Source organism: Macaca thibetana, chromosome 11 (assembly GCF_024542745.1).
Source record: "Macaca thibetana thibetana isolate TM-01 chromosome 11, ASM2454274v1, whole genome shotgun sequence".
Lineage (NCBI taxonomy): Eukaryota > Metazoa > Chordata > Mammalia > Primates > Cercopithecidae > Macaca > Macaca thibetana.
In genome coordinates, this window is record NC_065588.1 from 51,214,185 (window position 1) to 51,234,168 (window position 19,984).

The following is a 19,984-nucleotide window of genomic DNA, read 5'->3' on the forward strand; positions in this document are numbered from 1 at the left end:
TTCTGTATACTTACTCCTTGATTTTGAATTTTTACACAATGGTTGCTAAATCCAGTGAAGTCATATTTGGTTCTTTAGATCATTCACTGTCGGCCTCACTCTGCACCAGCGTCAGATGACCTAATTACATGTTCAGGAGGGAGGCCATGACTTGAAGAATGCACAGGCTGAGTTACACAGGACGGTCTTTGGATCAGCCTGTTCTACCCTGATCATTCCCCTGGGGGGAGACAGAGGGCTAAGCACTTTGTAAGTGTATGACTCCTAGAATCTATGATTTCAGGAAGATTTCAGGAAGGCTGGTTATGAGGCATCTCCAACCTGTCAGAGGAGCTGGTAATTATGGAGACACTATACCCTACATGTAAGAGGAAGCCTGGAAGAGAAGTTGCCTGGAGCATATTTAATATAAGAGACTCGATTTGAAACCTGTTTAGTCAGAACCAATGATTTGAATTTACAACCTTTCCAAAGGGCCCTGGCTGTGCTGTTGATTCTCCAGTGGTTTGTGTCCCAATGTTTTCTGGCATTACCTAACCTGGATTCTGGTTGACAGCTCCTGATTGGTGCCTTCTGCATATATATTGTCAGGATGTGGAATCCTGAAGTCAGTGCCTTGCCTTCTCTTAGGCTTTGAAGCATTTTTGTCTGTGCTTCCTGATCTTCAGGTCACCACCATGAAGTTCTTAGCAGTCCTGGTACTCTTGGGAGTTTTCACCTTTCTGGTCTCTGCCCGTAAGTAAAGATACTTATCTGAACATAAGTTTTGTGGGAATACACACAAAATATCTCCTCTAAAGATGTGGGCTTGTGGTTGCTTAGAATGTGCTTTTTTACCTCTCCTGTCCTAACTTGTTCTATTACCATTTTGACTGACCATTCAAGATGGAGAGGACTATCCTTAGGCTCTTCTTAATTCAGTCTGATCTTAATTCAATAATACCTTGGAACCCAAGTTCATTGTTACTGTTAGTAAAATATGTTTAATAAATCAGAGATTTATTTTGGGAAAGGAAAAATGACCACATATTAGGTTTCTATTGGTTTTCTTATCTTATCTGTGCACTGGTTCTGCCTCAACTGGTACACCAAGGACGGAGGGTCTTCCATTGTAAAGTCTGAAATATTGTCCATATTCTCTCTTACCTCCATCCTCCAAACTGGTATTCAGCTAACATCTTATTTTTGCTTCTCATCTTTCAGAGAGTCCAACAACATCTGCTCCAGCGGACACGTATCCAGCTAGTGAGTCTGCACCTGAATGTCATCTCTTTCCTGCAATGACCATTTTCCACTTCCAGCCTCATGTCAAACAGCCAGTTTCCATGTGGACAGTCTCGGTTATAAGGAATCCTAAGCAAAAGCCTGTGAAAGCTATATTCCTGATTTTAAAATTCACCACAAACATAGTGAATCTGCTTACGTCTTACACATTCTTAGAACATATGAAATCTAGGCCATAGACTTATACAAATGTGGGCTTATTATTCATTGTTTTTCAGCAGAAGGCACAATGAGGTCTGATGTGATGTTTCACATGAGATCTGATGTTGTAGCCTGAGAATTTTTGAGAGATGCCTTTAATAAATGGAAGGACTGAATATATAGCCAGTGGCAAAAAGAGGCCAGTGGGTCTCAGAATGAAGGAAGATACTGTAATTTTGAAGTGATATAAAAATAAGTCCATTTGGATCACAAGCGAGGGTGGTGTGTGGGATGTGGAGTGCAGGGGTCAGGTAGAAGAAGAGGTCTAAGCTTTACTCTTTGAAATGGTGTATATTCCTTATTCCCAGGCTGATGTTTTTTCCCTTCTCTAACCTGAAAATGAAAGTGGTGGACCAAAGTCTTTAGTCATTCTTGGGCTTCTCCCAAAGTGTTCTTCACATTCTGTACTGTGTGTGTGTTGTGCCCATGCATAAGTTAAGGGGATCTGTCTTTATCCTTCACATCTTGGTCACAAGCTTTAGTCAGACCTCACATATATTTTTCCTGGCATGTGAGGCCCCATTTAAAAAATATTCTCTCTTAAATAAGGCCTGAGACAGCATGGATAGAGTGTGGGTTTGGAGGTGGAGCTACTTATTTGCTGAGGTGGGTTTAACTCACAAATGTGGGGTCTGACTCTTGATTCTTATCAATAGCTCTGGTGTAAGGTAATTTTCATAACTCTTACCCAGTCCCTTTTTACACATAGTAATTGATGGGGCATTTTTATTACTATCACAAGTGTACTAATTTCTCCTGTTATATCTAATGTGGCTCTCACAATTACCTCTCTAATAAACAGAGTCCAAGTTGTCACAAAGGGTGACACAAATATGTCTCTTTTCATTCTAGAACCTGATAGAAGATATCTTACTGCACTCTAAGACAGGAGATATAACTCCAAGATGAGATACATCTTCTTAGTCTGCCTCCTCCTTCCCTCTAGAGTTTACTCACACTCATTCATGCTGCATTGGAATGTATGCTGTCTTAGGTTATTCTGTGGGAAGGCATCAGAATGTCAGGCTACTAGAGATTTCCTTATTGCTTCTGAGCAGTAGTCCCTGTGAATAGGAACACTCACAGTCTTGCTCTTTTGTGCTCATACTTGGGACAAAGTACTTGCTTGTCTCTTTAATCGGTGTCACTGCCCTTGGAGGGAAATCCCAAATTCTTTCTGTCCCAGCAAAGACAGGACAGGGAAGGGTGAAGCATAAGGAAAGAGGGCAGGTAGGCTAAAGATAAGACAGAACTGATGACAGATTTGCAGAGATGAATTCAGGAGGAGGAATGTATGTCCACCCCTGCGTGGGATAAATTTTGTTCCAGAAGGAACAGTCTCACCTAGAGCTTTTCCTTCTAATTTCAGCTGGCCCTGGTGATGATGAAGCCACTGAAGCTGAAACCACTGCTGCTGCAACCACTATGACCACCGCTGCTCCTACCACTGCAACCACCGCTGCTCCTACCACTGCAACCACCACTGCTTCTACCACTGCTCATAAAGGCATTCTAGGTAGCAAGACTCCTCCATCTGTGTGCTTCCTTTATGTGGCTCCTTGATTCCTTGGTTTCTCTGTTCTCACAGAGACCCTATTTTTGAGGTCAGGGAGACCTCTTCTTTACATTGTTCTCTAATTCCTTGTAGTTTTCTAAGTCAAGTCAACAGATAAATACCAGAGGAGTCAAGAGGTTACCTGACTTTTAGGTTACCAACATTACCTGAGCAGATCTTGAAATATTGGCATTTATTAAGGAAAACTCTTCCTTAGTAGAAACATCATTGGAAAGACTAAAATAAGTTTCTCCATGAAGCTAGGTAACTGCTTATTTACTTATTTTTTTAAATCAGGTAGGGTGTGTGTATGTGTGTGTGTGTGTGTGTGTGTGTGTTTAAATCAGACAATTTAAAAATCAGGTAATCTAGTAAAATCTTTGTTTCCTTTAGAGAATTTTGCCAAAATAGAAAATAACAAGGAGTGATTTTACAATCTTTCTTGAGGCAGATTATTTTGAGTGCTCTTCAGGGTATTTCTGGGGTGTTGGACATTCATTGAGGATCAGTGTACATTCCTCCTATTCTGGGTTCACTTTTTCTTGAACTTTAACTTTCACGTAGTATTGATTACAACATTTGTTCAATCTGAACATATGCCAGGAACTGTGTCATAAAATTTACATATATATTATAATTTAAATATCACAGTCATTCTATGAAATAAACATTTTAAAGATGAGGAAATGGAAGCCTTGCAATGAGAAACTTTCCTTTGATCACACAGGCAGAAAGAAAAAGGAAATTGCATTCAAACAAATGGAGAGTTACAATGAGAAACTTTCCTTTGAGCACACGGGCAGAAAGAAAAAGGGTTCAAATTGCACCCATACAATCAAAGTCCCTAAGAAATCTTTAAATATTGCTTTATACTTTCTCATGTCTGGGTTAGTGCTTGGAACTCTGTCAATAATCTGTAGAGCAGACTATGAGTGAGAAAATAGCTTTTCTCTCTTATCAGAAGAAGGCTGGATCTCTGTGCCATATTATAGGAAAACTCATACGTATTGACTTTCTTCTAGTTCTCTCTAAAGTTCCAACCTACTGGGCTTCCGTCTAGGGCTGTATTTCCAAAATCTTTAAGGACAGAAATTTGTTGTTTATCTTCCCGTAATTACAATCCCATGTTCCTTTCGAATCCCCTGAGTTTTGTTGACATTTGACACTTGTTAGTTCCCTCAGATTCTGAAGAATAAATCCACATTCTTCATCCTTTGTGGAAGCCTCTTGACAATATTTTTTTCTCTTACAGATTTACCCAAATGGCTTCAGGATTACCTGAAAGGCAAACTGTTTCCCTGAGATGGAATCAACTTGAGTCTTCTGCAATTGGTCACAACTAATCACGCTTCCTATGATTTCATCCAACTACTTACCTTGCCTACTATATCTCCTTTATCTTAATCAGTTTATTTTCTTTCAAATAAAAAATAACTATGAGCAACATAAAAATGGTATTTCTTAGGGACCATCTGGTGGTTGTCCAATGTTTAGACAATCCAAGTGACAGACACTTCAGATTTTACCTAATACTTCCTTGTGCTCCTACTAATAACTAGATTTCCTACTTGTTTCTTTTTTAAATAAGACACTAGTTTTGTGCTTAATACTAAAGACTACAGTTTTCTCTAACATGGATAGACTAATCAATACTTAATAGATACAAATGTTCAGTTTGATTCCGCCAAACTCTCCTATCAACTGACAGAATTTTTTTCTTATCTGTAATGACTTAGCACATGCGGTAAGAAAGAGGAAAGGAACTCCTGACATCTGGGTACTGGTTTGACACAGCCAAGTTTCAGAGTTGTTAGAGGGTGACTGGATGCTCACAGTTAGGCAATGGTGTTTTCCTGTTGGACACAATCTCACAAAACACCAGCATCAGACAAGGCCATTCAGTGACTGATGAATTGAGAGTAAAAAGAAAAACCAATGCATATTTTTTTTTTTAAGCACAGACAAAACCAGAGTTAATGTGCAAACCTTAGAATACTAAGCATTCCTCTCTCTCATTCAGTGATTGCTGCTTCACTATGAATTACAGGTTAAGCTTCACAGTAGTCTGCCCTCCTTTTAGATACTGTTTATCAAGAAACCTAATCTTAGCATTGTTCATATTTGCTGACAGCATCCAATCCAGAGGTTAGCCTCACTTCCCTGATCCTTCCCTCAAATCTCCCGACTCAAGCCCAAATCCTAAAATACAAAACACCCTGACAATAAGACACCTCTCTCAGTTCCCCATGGTGTGCGCTTTCTCCCATTGAAACAAGTAAGAAATCCAACTTTTTCAATCCAGATGTGCTCCTGGTGGTTATTGGCTAGAGGACTTTGACACCTGAATGCACAGTTGCACAACGTATTATATATGAATAAGTCATGGTATATTGGTTTTTTTCACTGACTTGATTATGATCAGATTCATCACTGGAACCCTGGACATCTCACTTAGGACTCTAATTGTGTACCTTTGAAGGCTTTGTCTTCACTCCTGATTGATTGATCCATTGGTGGGATCCATTGGTGGGTCAGACTCTTGAAGCATTACTCTGAATGATGTTGATGATCAGCAAGGACAGGTTATTATTAAGATTCTGTGTGTATTCTAGAAGCTGGGTTAGAGTCGTAGATGGAGGTTGCATTAGGATTCTGTGCTTTCTGTTTGTAAGAAGCTAGGTTAGAGTCCCAGGAAAGCAGAAATTATGTTAGAGGCTCAGGCTTCATTGTTTCAAATAACTGTGGGGCTGGAGATCTTTCTTACTGCTTCTTTTTTTATTTTATTTTATTTTTATTTATTTATTTATTTATTTATTTATTTATTTATTTATTTAATTATACTTTAAGTTCTAGGGTACCTGTGGATAACATGCAGGTTTGTTACATATGTATACCTAAAGGATTATAAATCATGCTGCTATAAAGACACATGCACACGTATGTTTATTGTGGCACTATTCACAATAGCAAAGACTTGGAATCAACCCAAATGTCCCTCAGTGACAGACTGGATTAAGAAAATGTGGCACATATACACCATGGAATACTATGCAGCCATAAAAAAGGATGAGTTCGTGTCCTTTGTAGGGACGTGGATGCAGCTGGAAACCATCATTCTCAGCAAACTATCGCAAGAACAGAAAACCAAACACCGCATGTTCTCACTCATAGGTGGGAACTGAACAATGAGATCACTTGGACTCGGGAAGGGAAACATCACACACCAGGGCCTATCACGGGGAGGGGGGAGGAGGGAGGGATTGCGTTGGGAGTTATACCTGATGTAAATGACGAGTTGATGGGTGCTGACAAGTTGATGGGTGCAGCTTACTGCTTCTTTGTTTGGAGTAAGGATGATTCTTTTCCTGACTCCTGGTTCTGGCCCTGGCCATGGGCTGGAAAATTCTTCTTAGCTCATTTGTTTCAAGTGAGGATGCACTCCATGACTCCTGGGCTGAACACTTTTTTTTTCCTGGTTCTTTGTGAGGTCTCTTTGTTTTCTCTATTTGATCCTGTCTCTCTCATGGGAACTTTTTAGTTGACTAAACTCCCCCTCTTGAACTCCTGCAGACTTTATGCTTCCCTGAATCTGCCTACCTCCTTTCAGTTGGCATGATTTTGCCAAGGATAATTTAGAACTTCATTGACCTCTTTGGGAAACTCACTATCTCCCCAAACTGGCTTCTCTAAGACTTCTCCTTTTCCATCAGTTCCTCTCTTCCTTCTTCTTACCACCTTGAATCTTCCCTTCAGCACCTTTGAATCCTTTGATATGTCTCCCTTTAAACCCTACCATTTCTACTCCTCTGTTCACTTCTGCTAGACTTTTTCCTCCACACTTCAATCCCTCAGCTCCTTATAATCACTTGAACTCTAAACCTTCTGCTACCACTGGGGGCTCCTAAGGGACTCAGTTTCCCCCAATAGCAACTACCTGAGGCTTAACAGATAAAAGGCTAATTGGAAACATACTAGATATTTTATTATCCATTTAGATGGGTATTGAAGCTATCCAAAGAGGTGCTTGATGTCTCCTTAGTCACTGGACTAGAATGTAGTCCCAGCCTCCATTAAATTGTCCATCAGAGCAATGAAAGGCTTAAAGGTGTTTTCAACAAATAATGGTAAGAACTTTAGCCCTCATGTTGAACGGGCAAATTTACCATGTCCCATTTTTGCTAGAAACACAATTAGGTTAAACATGTAAAGTGGTATAAAGATGAGATTCAACTGTTTTATGTAAAGCAATGTTTTGTATTATTGACTCCTAACCAATCTTTAAAATGAAAGCTATAAAATATCTGTTTGCATCAGTGAGCATGCATGTTTATGCATATTTATGTATGTTTATGTATGTATGTATGTTATGTATATGTGACATTTTTCTATTGCTGGATTACCAAATCAGTTTACAAATTCTCTTAAAGAACTTGTATTCAAATTGGCTTACAGACTGGTCAGTGCTTTTATATATATTAAATATTCCCCAAACTCCCAGATATATAAGTAGTAACCCAAGTATCTTTCAAATTCAGGTGACTTAGGGCATTTTTGGTAAAGAAGATTATTTTAATATTGTTGGTTCAATAAAAATAGCTACATTTTCTGATTGATTAGCATTAAGTATATGATCATACATTTTTATTCTTCTTGAGCTTACTAGCCTAACTAATATTATAGATATTGGATGTTTAAGATGATAACATTTACAAATTCAATCTAAGGACAAATGTGCAAGCAAAGATGCAGTAAAAATGAAATATGATTATTTCTTCGTGTATGCAAGGGATTGGCTCCAAGACACTTCCCATCCACTCGCCACCTGCGAATACTGTATTTTCCATCTGACTTTGGTTGAAAAACATCTGTGTGTAAGTGGACTTTCACAGTTCAAACCTGTGTTGTTCCAAGGCCAACTGTGCTTGATATCTATTACTTAATGTATTAAGCACAGTAGTAAAGAGAAAACAAATCCCATGTACTTAGCTTTTTAGGTTTTTGCTTTTGTAATGCATGCCTAACATGTATGTGTTGTAAATAATTTAACAGGTACTAATTTGTGAATGATGACTAGTTTTATTTGATGTTACAGTATGTCTGCCTAAAAAGAGTTTGAAAACTTAAGTGACTAGCAACCTAAGAGCTATGCTAAGTTAGGTAATACATATTCATTAATAATTTCTTTTTTTTTTTGAGATGGAGTGTTGCTCTGTTGCCCAGGCTGGAGTGCAGTGGCGCAAACTTGGCTCACTGCAAGCTCCGTTTCCCAGGTTCACGCCATTCTCCTGCCTCAGCCTCCCGAGTAGCTGGGACTACAGTCGCCTGCCACCACGCCTGGCTAATTGGTTTTTTTTTGTACGTTTTAGTAGAGATGGGGTTTCACAGTGTTAGCCAGGATGGTATTGATTTCCTGACCTCATGATTCACCCACCTCGGCTTCCCAAAATAATTTCTTCTTTAGACTAGAAATGTATTACAATTTATTTAAACTTTTTGTGTGTATAGATGTAAATAGTTGCCAATATTTTCCGTTATAAACAGTGATATGATGAATATTCTTGTATAAGAGTGATTTTATACATGAGCAAATATAGCCGTAGGATAAATTCCAAGGAATAGAATTGCTGAAGCATAGATAGATTTTAAATAATCGTATGTGTTGTCAAATTACTCGCCACAAGGATTACATTAGGATAGACCTGAAGAAATTGCTGTTTTATTTCTTAATGCATTGTAATAGCATAACTTTATGGGGCACAATTTGATGTTTTGATACATACATGCTGTCTAATGATCAAATCAGGACAATTTTTGCATTCGTCACCTCATGCCTTTACTTTTTCTCCCAGGTGATAACACTGAAAAGCCTCTCTTCCTGCTGTTTTGCAATATACAATACCTAACCGTCAACCATAGTTACTCTTCTGAGCAACAGAACACCAGAACTTATTCTTATCTAATTGCAACTATTTTGTAGTCGTTTACCAACCTCTTCCCTCCCTGTACTTTCCCCTCCTCTCCTCAGTGTCTAGTAACCACTGTTCTAGTAACTTCTATGAAATCAACTTAAGAAAATTAGATTCCACATATGACTGAGCTCATGTGGTATTTGTCTTCCTGTGTCTGGCTTATTTCACTTAACATAATGTCATCCATGTTCATCCATGTTGTTGCAGATGACAGGATTTCATTCTTTTTCATGGATAAATAGTATTCCATTGTGTATATATACCACAAATTTTAAAATCCATCCATCTATTGTTGGACACTTAGGTTGATTCCATACCTTGGCTACTGTGAATACTACTACAATAAACACGGGAGTTCACGTATTTCTTTGACATACTGACTTCATTTCCTTTGGCTACATACTCAGTAGTGAGATTGCTAGATTATATGGTAGTTCTATTTTTAACTTTTTGAGGAAACTCCACACTGTTTTTCCACAATGGTTGTACTAATTTACAATCTCACCAACAGCATGCAAGTGTCCCCTTTTCTTCACATCCTTGCCAACACTTGTTTTCTTTTATCTTTTTGATATTAACCATTGTAGTTGGAGTGAGATAATATCTTGTGATTTTGATTTGCATTTCCCTGATGATTAGTGATGTTGAGCATTTAAAAAACATATTTGTTGGCCATTTTTGAGGTGTAGGCAACAGTGGATGTAGTATGTGGGAACACTGAACTCATTGTGCTAGTGTCTCTCAGAGCTAAAGGAATCCAGAGAATTCTGCATGCTGTATCCAAGCTGGTGGATGAAGCTCAGACCATGGAATACCTTTTCTTAGGCAGTAGAAAGATTTAGTTAGACATTTTTCAGTTCAAACAAATTCCACTGAGGTACTGTATGGTGGAGATTTTATGGTGGAGAAAAGTAGAAAGAAGAAGAAGAAAAAAAAACTTACTAGACTCTTTAGTTCTGTCTCCATTTGATCCAGACATAATACTCCCAAGGAGTATTATGTGATCATACAAGTTTATGTGATCATACAAGAAGTCAAGGAGACCCTCCTAAAAAGTAAGGGATTGACCATAGCCTAAGTCCCCATTTCAAGTTGTCTATAATTTTAGTGGTAAGTTGAGGAAATGGTAGGCAATCAGACCATGGCAGGACAAAGTTTGGACATTCACCAGAAAACATGGTAGTGTCTGGTATGACATGAGAATAGGAGTGGTCTTTAGGGAGAATATTTTAAGGCATGTGCACCATGAACTTCCAGACAGTGTCCTCTCTAGAATTAGATACAAGTTATTCACACACCTACGGCCAACTGATTTTCAACAAAAGTGCCAAGAATAGCACCTTGGGAAAAAGACAGTCTCTTCAATAAATGATACTGGGAAAATTGTATGGCCACATGTGGATGAATGAGACTAGACCCCTTCTTACCACATTCTTATTTCCCATTTTCTACTGGAAATAAAATATAGATATTCGCAAATTTTATAAGATCTAGTTTTCAGAGACTTCATGGTTAACCAGCATTTATTAAGAAGCTGTTTTCTCCACAGCCCTGAATTTAATGAACAGAAGAAAAGTCCCCTTAAACTTCTTGGAAGTAATTTTCTTCAAGTATCATAAAGGAGTAAGAATTATTGTTTGTTCCAATAAGCAGGTGAAGGAATGAAATAAATTTGAGTGTAACCTTCTTGTTATCAAATTGCTATGTTCAGATTGTGTTCAGATTGTATCTTAGAAATGCTAGAAAGACGCAGATCATCAAAGGCTAGGGATAAGAAAATATCGACTTGTGAGAATAGATACCTTCTTTTTTTTCGTTCTGACTTTTATTTTAGGTTTGAGGATACATGTGCAGGTTTGTTACATGGGTAACTTGTGTGTTGCAGGTGTTTGGTGTACAGATCATTTTGTCACCTAGGTAATGAGCCTAGTACCTGATAGGTAGTTTTTCTTTCTTTTTGTTTCAATCAATTATTTGCATGCTTTATTACTTGGTTCAATTATTTACACTATTATACCAATAATAGAGGTTTTCTGGGAATTTACCAAATGTGAAACAAGCAGAGAAACAAACAAAAACAATCTTTAAAGAAAAGTTGTTCCTCTGTGGACAAAAACAATCAAATATTCAAATTAATTTGGTCTCTAACTAATGAAAACCTTTCTGGAAGAGTCCTATCATTTTCTTTGTGGCACCCAATTTATTCATAATTTAAAGTTCTGACTTGCTGCTAATAAAAGATGCCAAAAATGGTCAGAAGCACTGCTAAAATTAACCTTGAATTTTGATTGAAAGAAGAAAACCCAATAAATTGCATTTATCTCATTCCACTTAAACCTTGACATGATGCTTTTAGACCTTACTGCTTTAATTTGAAGATGTATTTGTAGGACTTTCCACTTAGTTCTTGATATTTTAGGGGGAAGACTTACACGATAATTGTGATAAAACTTCTTGTTTTATTCTTTGAATGGATCTCCAACAATAAGGAAGGCAGCTAGCGTGCTGTATTAGTCTGTTCTCATACTGCTAGTAAAGACATACCCAAGGCTGGGTAGTTTATAAAAGAAAGAGGTTTAATTGACTCACAGTTCCACATGGTTGGGGAACCCTCATAAAGAGAGTTCTATTTGTGAGATTTGTCTGTAGGATCGATTCCCTGAGATGATCTCAGGCTGCAAAACACACTAGTCTATACCCAGCCCAATGTGTGTAGGCTGGAATGTGGTGATTGTGATGGAAAAAACAGTGGGTTTAGGGATGCAGGGAGGGGAGCATTGGGCCCTAAACTCAAGACATCTCTCCTCACTTCATATGGTTTGGCTGTGTTCCCATCCAAATCCCACCTTGAATTATAATAATTCCCATGGGCAAGGGCAGAGCCAGGTGAAGATGATTGAATCACAGGAGCAGTTTCACCCACACTGTTCTCATGGTAGTGAATAAGTCTCATGAGATCTGATGGTTATAAAAATGGGAGTTCCCCTACACAAGCTCTCTTGCCTGCCACCATGTAAGATGTGACTTTGCTCCTCCTTTGCCTTCTTTTTTATTTTATTTTATTATCGAGAAGAAGTCTTGCTCTGTCACCCAGGCTGGAGTGCAGTGGCACAATCTTGGCTCACTGCAACCTCTGCCCTTGGGGTTCAAGCGATTCTCCTGCCTCAGCCTCCTGAGTAGCTGGGATTACAGGCGTGCACCACCACACCCAGCTAATTTTTGTATTTTTAGTAGAGATGGGATTTTGCCATGTTGGCCAGGCTGGTTTCGAACTCCTGACCTCAAGTGATCCACTCTCCTCAGCCTCCCAAAGGGCTGAGATTACAGGTGTGAGCCACCATGCCTGGACTCCTTTGCCTTCTGTTAGGTAGTTTTTTGATTCTCGTCCTCACCCTCAACCCTCAAGTAGGACCCAGTGTCTATTGTTCCATTCTTTGTGCCCATGTGTACTAAATGTTTAGCTTCCATTTATAAGTGAAGACATGTGGTATTTGGTTTTCTGTTCTTGTATTAATCCATTTAAGATAATGGCTGCCAGCTCCATCCATGTTGCTGCAAAGGATATGATTTTTTTTTTATTTTTTTAGGGCTACATGGTATTCCATGGTATATATGTACCACATTTTCTTAATCCATTCCACAGTTGATAGGCATCTAGGTTGATTCCATGTCTTTGCTATTGTTGACAGTGCTGGGATGAACATACACATGCATGTGTCTTCATGGAAAAACAGTTTATATGCATCTGGGTATATATGTAGTAATGGGATTGCTGGGCTGGGTGGTAGTTCTGTTTTAAGTTCTTTGAGAAATTGCCCAACTGCTTTCCACAGTGGCTGAATTAATTTACACTCCTGCCGACATTGTATAAGTATTTTCTTTTATCTGCAACCTTACCAGCATCTGTTATTTTTCTGACTTTTTAATAATAGCCATTTTGACTGGCGTGAGATGGTATCTCATGCAGATGGTTTTGATCTGCATTTCTCTAATGATTAGTGATGCTGAGAATATTTTCGTAGTTTGTTGGCTGTGTGTATGTCTTCTAAGAAATGTCTGTTCATGTTCTTTATCCGTTTTTTAAATGGGGTTGTTTGTTTTCTGCTTGTTGATTTGTTCAAGTTCCTTATAGATTTTGGATATTGGACCTTTGTCAGATGCATAGTTTGCAAATATCTTCTCCCAATCTGCAGGTTGTCTGTTTACTTGGTTGATAGTTTCTTTTGCTGTGAATAGATGCTCTTTTGTTTAATTAGGTCTCACTTTTTTTTTTTTTTTTTTTTTGCAATTGCTTTTGGAGTCTTCATAAGGAAATCTTTGCCAGGGCTGATGTCCAGAATGGTATTTCCTAGGTTTTATTCTAGGGTTTTTATAGTTTTAGGTTTTTACATTTAAGTTTTTAATGCATCTTGAGTTAATTTTTGTATATGGTGAAAGGAAAGGGTCCAGTTTCAATCTTTTGCATATGGCTAGCCTGTTATCTCAGCACTATTTATTGAATAGGGAATCCCTTCTCCATTGCTTGTTTTGTTGGCTTTGTCAAAGATCAGATGGTCAGAGGTGTGTGGCATTATTTCTGGCTTCTCTACCCTGCTCCATAGGTCTATGTGTCTCTTTTTTGTATTACTGCTATGCCATTTGGTTACTGTAGCCTCGTAGTATAGTTTAAAGTCAGGTAGTGTGACGCATCCAGCTTTGTTCTTTTTGCTTATGATTTCTTTGGCTGTTTGGGCTCCTTTTTGGATTTCATATTAATGTTAGAAAAGTTTTTTTATAATTCTATGAAAAATGTTATTAGTTCAATAAAAACAGCATTGAATCTATAAATTGCTTTGGGTAGTATGACCATTTTGCCAATGTTGATTCCTCCTATTGATGAGTATGGAATGTTTTTCTATTTGTTTGTGTTATCCCTGTTTTCTTTCAGCAGTGTTTTGTAATTCTCATTGTGGAGATCTTCACTTCCGTGGCTACCTGTGTTCCTGGGTATTTTTGTTCAACATTCCTTTTGTGGCTATTATGAATGGAATTGTGTTCTTGACTTGGCTCTCAGTTTGGATGTTGTTAGTGTATAGAAATGCTACTGGCTTTTAAAAATTGATTTTATGTCCTGAAATTTTGGTAGAGTTGTTTATCAGATCTAGGAGCCTTTGGGAAGAGATGCTTGGATTTTCTAGGTATAGAATCATATCATCTGCAAAGAGAGATAGTTTGGCTGCTTCTCCGACTGTTTAGATGCCTTTATTTATTTATTTATTTTCATTTGCTTGATTGTTCTGGCTAGGACCTCCTAAAATCTTTCAAGTTGGGAAGATTCAAAGACTTACCAGATTTATGTCTTTTTTGGAGGTGTGATAAGATGGTCCTCTAAAGAAGAAAAGAAGAAACTTATAGTTTTATAGTATAACATATTTGGGAAACAGTGAGGGAAACATCAGGAGTATATCATCTCTTACCCAGTGAATAGCCCTTCACTGAAAAATAACTTGCATCAGTAGTTGTGGAGCAAGAGTAGGTTTACCTCAAACTACACTTTGGTTTTTAAAATGTTTAATGTTACAGGCGTTCTACTCACATCAAGAAAATAATGACGACTTCCCTTCCTTACAAGGTACGTTGATATTGAGTACAATGGAATTTGTGTTACCCAATATGCACAGAGTCATATGGAGAAATAAAGTTTAAGGACTTAACATCAGATACTGACTGATGTATAGACTTTATTTCTTTCAATCTAATCTGCTCTAGCTCTGTAGACAAGTGTCTGACCTACACTTTCCTTCCTATACTATCAGGAAGGATTCAAGTGCCCAGTTAACTTCAGTCCTCACAGAGGAGCATTATTTGGATGGCTAACAATCCTTCTCCATTTAGATTCAATATAAGAAGGCTAAACCTGGATCTAAATTGTAAATCTATCTTTGGCTTGAGGGTGGCCACAACACAAAGTATGTGGTTAGAGAGAATAATGAGACCTGTAACTGAAAACATAATTAACATCAGTCTACCCTTCTTTAATTAATTAGGTCTCCTTCAAATATGCTTGATTAAAAATTTTAAAATTCTATTTTGGACCTTTGGCTATTTACTAGGAGATTTGTCATGCCCGTTGATATCAAGAATGGCAAGGACTTCATGATAGTGCATGGCAGGACAGCTCTACTGCTGAGGAAGAGTATAGAAAGTGGGTTCCAGGCCCAGCTCACAGATTTGTTAACAGCAGAGAAATACAGGTACTAGGAAGAAACTTCAGCTCTCCTGTGCAATAGGATGGTTCAGCCCAATAAGAATTGTTTTCAAAGAAACAACCATTTGAAGAACCAACAACTCAACCTGAGAACTGAAGGCTAGAACACAGGTGTTTGGATTTGCAGTAAGCCCTACTTTTTGTCATCTGCTGGTCAGACTGCAACTTTGGCGGCTAGTCACTACCAAGCTGTGACTCCTTCAACTAAAATATTTGTGTGACAGCAGTCATATTAAACCTTTTTTTGAGGATATGACTTCTAGTGGAGAAATGACATGAGCTTGATCTATCTTTTTTTTCCACTGAGTTCTTTCTCTTCACATGTCTTTAGTAAGCTTGATATACAAATTAAGCCCTATAACACCTTAACTTGCACCTTTCATGGCACCTATAAGTATTCTCATATTTTTCCATTCTTAAAATAATTATTTTTTCTACACTTCACCTTCTCTATCTACCAAATCCTTTATTCTTTTTCTGTTTATAATAAACCTTTCTCAGCAGTGAAGGAGTATGGATGTGCTAAGTTGACAATATTCAGTCAATAATTATAATGAGGGTTGAAGAAGTCTTGGAAGTTTTATTATCCAGTGGGTAAAGTGAAAGTGAATGTCAGTTCATCTTCCTTAACAATTTCTGTCCCAATAACCTTAATGGAGTTGACTTGAATCAGAGAATTTGTAGTCTCACAGTTTGTTGAACACTGAAACACTGATACAGAAACTCCTGAAAGCAGCAGGATAAATCTTTGAAGAGAAGAGTGCTCATGTGAAGTTTGATCCAGTGTGCCACTCAACATCAGGCTGCTCAGGAAATTAAGCAGTGCCTTAATTTCCATTATGAGCCAAAAAGTAATCAGTCATTTGCGTATGAAGGACAATAAAAAATAATCAGGTTGTACTGTATGTATCCTACATTTTCAAAGTGTGGATCGCAACTTGGAGCCAGTATTTTCTTTGTCCTCTTTCCCCCATCTCTGTTATGGACATGATAGTCTGTGGGAAAGATACATACACATACAAACATACATTCACACATCCGGAGATAGATGTGCTTGGTTTTGGGAATTTTATCCCAGTAAGAGAGGAAAACAGCAGATATTCTGTCTACACTTTGGCATTTTAAAGAGTGCTAAGGATTTTTCTAATTCTAAAGCTCTATCTTGTATATAAAGAGAATTTTTTCCCTGTAAACCCAGGAGTCAGCAGACTTTAAATGGGCAGACAGGCTTTATGGGGGCATATATTTTGTCAGAACTACTCAACAACGTTATTGTAGTGCAGCTGTAGACAATAGGTAAACAGATGGGTGTGACTATGTTCCAAAGAAGCTTTCTTTACAAAAACAGGTGGTGGCCCAATAGTCCTGTGACTCATCCTTTGATGATTCCCTTAGACTCAAGCTGAACAGTTTTCCTTTTAGAATACTTGACTGTGTGCTAGTTTAGTATACCTTCCGTTTATCTCTAAGTCAGACTTTCTAACCTTAGGCCAAACTCTCGAATTTATTTAATGATGTTAATGATGGTTAACAAGGTGATGACATCTACTAGTTATTGAGATCCAGAAATATTTTATGTTCTTTTTATATATATAGTCAATTATCGATATTTGCGTAGTTATGTTTTATAAAGTCTCCACAAACTGAATTAGTGCATAATGAACCATGGTTCTTAGCATAATAAAGGGTTATATTCCTGCAAGCCTCTGGCACATTTTTGTCAACTGATCAAAGCAAAACTTTATTAAAATAATGTGTGTTTCTGTTTTGAAGTTATTCTATTTAATATATATTCTGATTTGTTAACACTGAACTCATGTCCAACAGTGTTATAACTCATGTCTCAATGATGCTTATCTAACACACATATTTTTTCCCTATGGCACATCACAGTGTTTTTGTACTTTGGAACACCGGACAGAACTTCACTATTCTTCAAGACACTTTAAACAGTGAAATCATCAAGAAAAGTCACAAAAATGTGAAAACATGGCACTGAGTAGATCACACACAACACAACTTTACAGTATGAGAACTGAAAAAAGGAGGCACAGCATTGCCTTGTTCAACCTCAGCTGGAAACAACGCACATCAGTGACAAATTTTTCACCAGCTCTGCATGTCCATAAATGACCATGAAAGTACACCGAGTATTAATTTTGGAATTAGAAATAAGCTTCAGCAAATAGACAGATGTGCAGATATGCAACCTATGAATAATGAGGATTGACCCTAACTTAAATAGATTATTTAAACTTTGATGCTGTATTAATATTCCCATTTTACAATTGGGGAACTAGAAGGTTAATCCTTAAATAAATTTTACAAAGTTACAGAGGTAGTAAATGGAGAACCCTGTATTTTAGCTTTTGTTATATGACCTTAAGTAAATGATTTAATTTTGTTATGCAGAAACTGTGTGTTACATTAGGAATGTTAAAATAAATTTATAATTATTTACTTGGAAATATGCACCTTGACCCTCACTAGATTTCAGGTTGTATGAGTTTTGGCTATCTGTAAATGCAGGTCTCTTTGCTCTGCTTTCTCACATGCTGTTTGTTGAAAGTGTGGCAATGGCATTGAAAGTGAGTAAGTGGGACAAACACATCATTGCTTTATTTAAAGAAATTTAAGCATAAAAAGAGATATTGAGGACAATTTTTTTCCTCTAAGACTGTATGGTTTACAAGTATTATCATTCTTATTTTACAGAAAAGAACACTATGACAATAAAGTTATGTCATGCCAAGATCACAACAGCTACTAGGAATCAAAGTTTTGTTTTAATCTAACTACTTATCCCGTTATATTATTTTTACTTTAGATTTAAATATATTTGGGAAATCTTTTGATTATTTATGAAAATTGAAAGATTCAGAGAGAAAGACACAAGTTGTCATGGAGACAAAAATCAGATTCAGATACCTTGTACTCTTTTTGGTCCTATACCATTGCATTTAGCTGTCTTCAAAGTTCCATAAAAGTTAAGAAATGGCAATATGAGTTCTCAAGGTGTATGTGTGCATAATGCTTAAGCTCTCCTTGGTCTTAGAAAACTTTGTGCTCATGTAGTTGTGAGGGCATGAAACACTTTACACTTCCCTAAAACTCCACATTCTTGACTGACTTACAGGGAACAAATATTTTCTGATGCATCTGTAAACTTTGTTTTGTCTTTATCTTTGCAAGGCTTTGAGTTCTGGAACCTATATCTCATTTTCACTTCCTACTCTATTCTGATTCATTTTCTTGAAGGATATTCAATAGCCCCAAGAGGAAGGTTGCTTTATTCAATTAAGTTAATTTGTTATTACTATTAATAAAATTAATATTGGTTTTGTCTGTTTTGTCTGTTACATCAGGCATTTTCACAAATACTAGTGATGATGGTAGTAGAAGCGTAAGAAGTCAGAAGAACAAAAAATGTGACTCTAAGAACTTAAAATACAGTCAGGAACACAAACATACATAAATATTTCTAGTAATTTCTAGTAATTTGCTGATAAATGTTTTTAAAACATTTTTTAAAACATAAAGTCTTTATTTATGGCATTTTTTGGTTTCTAGGGCACAAAGTTTCTACCATGGCTTATTTATTACCTTAAATGTAAATGAATTAACCTAATCTCCTCACTGAAAAGACAGTGGCTGAATGGATGAAAAAATATGAGACTGAAAGTATAAGCTGTCTATAAGAAGCTCACTTTGAAATGAAGAATAGACATAGGCTAGAAGTAGGGGAGAATTCTTTTTTTTTTAACAAATGCTAACAAAAGATAATAGGATGACTATACTTATATCAGACAAAATAGACTTGAAGTCAAAATCTGACACACTAGACAAAGAAGTGCTCTGTATAGTGATAAGGGGGCCAATTAATCAAGAGGCTACTAAAATTGTAAATATATATGCACCCAACATATACACAACTAAATATATAAGGCAAACATTGACAGAACTGTAGGGAGAAATAGATAACAATACAATAATAGTAGAACTCTTCAATACCCTACTTTCAATAGTGGGTAGCACATCCAGACAAAAGACCAGTAGGGAAACAGAGGACTTGAATAACACTGTAGACCAAATGGACTTAAAAGACATATACAGAGCATTCCACCTACCAGTAGAAGAATACAGATTCCTCTTAAGCATGTAAGTCTTTCTCCAGGATAGATCACATGTTAAATTACGGATCTTAACAAATTTAAAAAGATTCAGATTTAACCAAGAATCTTTTCTGACCACCATGAAATAACACTAGAAAGCAACAGCAAAAAGAAACCTGAAAAATTAACAAATATGTGGAAATTAAACAACAAACTGTTGAACAACCACTAGGTCAAAGAAAAAGTAAAAGAGAAATTAGAAAATTAGAAATTACAAAAATGAAGTACAATATACTAAAACTTACAGAATGTACCAAAATAGTATTAAGAGGGAAGTTCATAGCAATAAATGCCTATATTAAAAAAAGAAAAATCTTAAAGAACCTAAATTTATACTTAAAGGGACTATAAAAGAAGAATAAACTAAACCCAAGGTTAGCAGAGGAAAGAAATAACAAAGATTAGAGAAGAAATAAATGAAAATGTTGTTATAATGACATTAGAAAAACCTCAGTAAGACTAAGAGTTGGTTTTCCGAAAAGGTAAACAAAATCAACAAACTCTTAGCTAGATTTAGAAAAAAAGACAAAAGGCTCAAATAAATAATATCAAAAAT

At 36.9% G+C, this 19,984-nt stretch overlaps 2 protein-coding genes across 20 annotated transcripts in view; both read left to right on the forward strand.

Annotated features, from left to right (window-relative positions):
* BLOC1S1 (biogenesis of lysosomal organelles complex 1 subunit 1) overlaps positions 1-19,984 on the forward strand; it is a 1,086,347-nt gene that overhangs the window by 295,529 nt on the left and 770,834 nt on the right. The window lies entirely within an intron of this gene.
* MUCL1 (mucin like 1) lies at positions 611-4,492 on the forward strand. Its single transcript, XM_050749100.1, has 4 exons — positions 611-735; positions 1,204-1,245; positions 2,855-3,001; positions 4,293-4,492. The coding sequence occupies exons 1-4, from the start codon at positions 678-680 to the stop codon at positions 4,340-4,342; spliced, it is 297 nt and encodes a 98-aa protein (XP_050605057.1). The 5' UTR covers positions 611-677; the 3' UTR covers positions 4,343-4,492.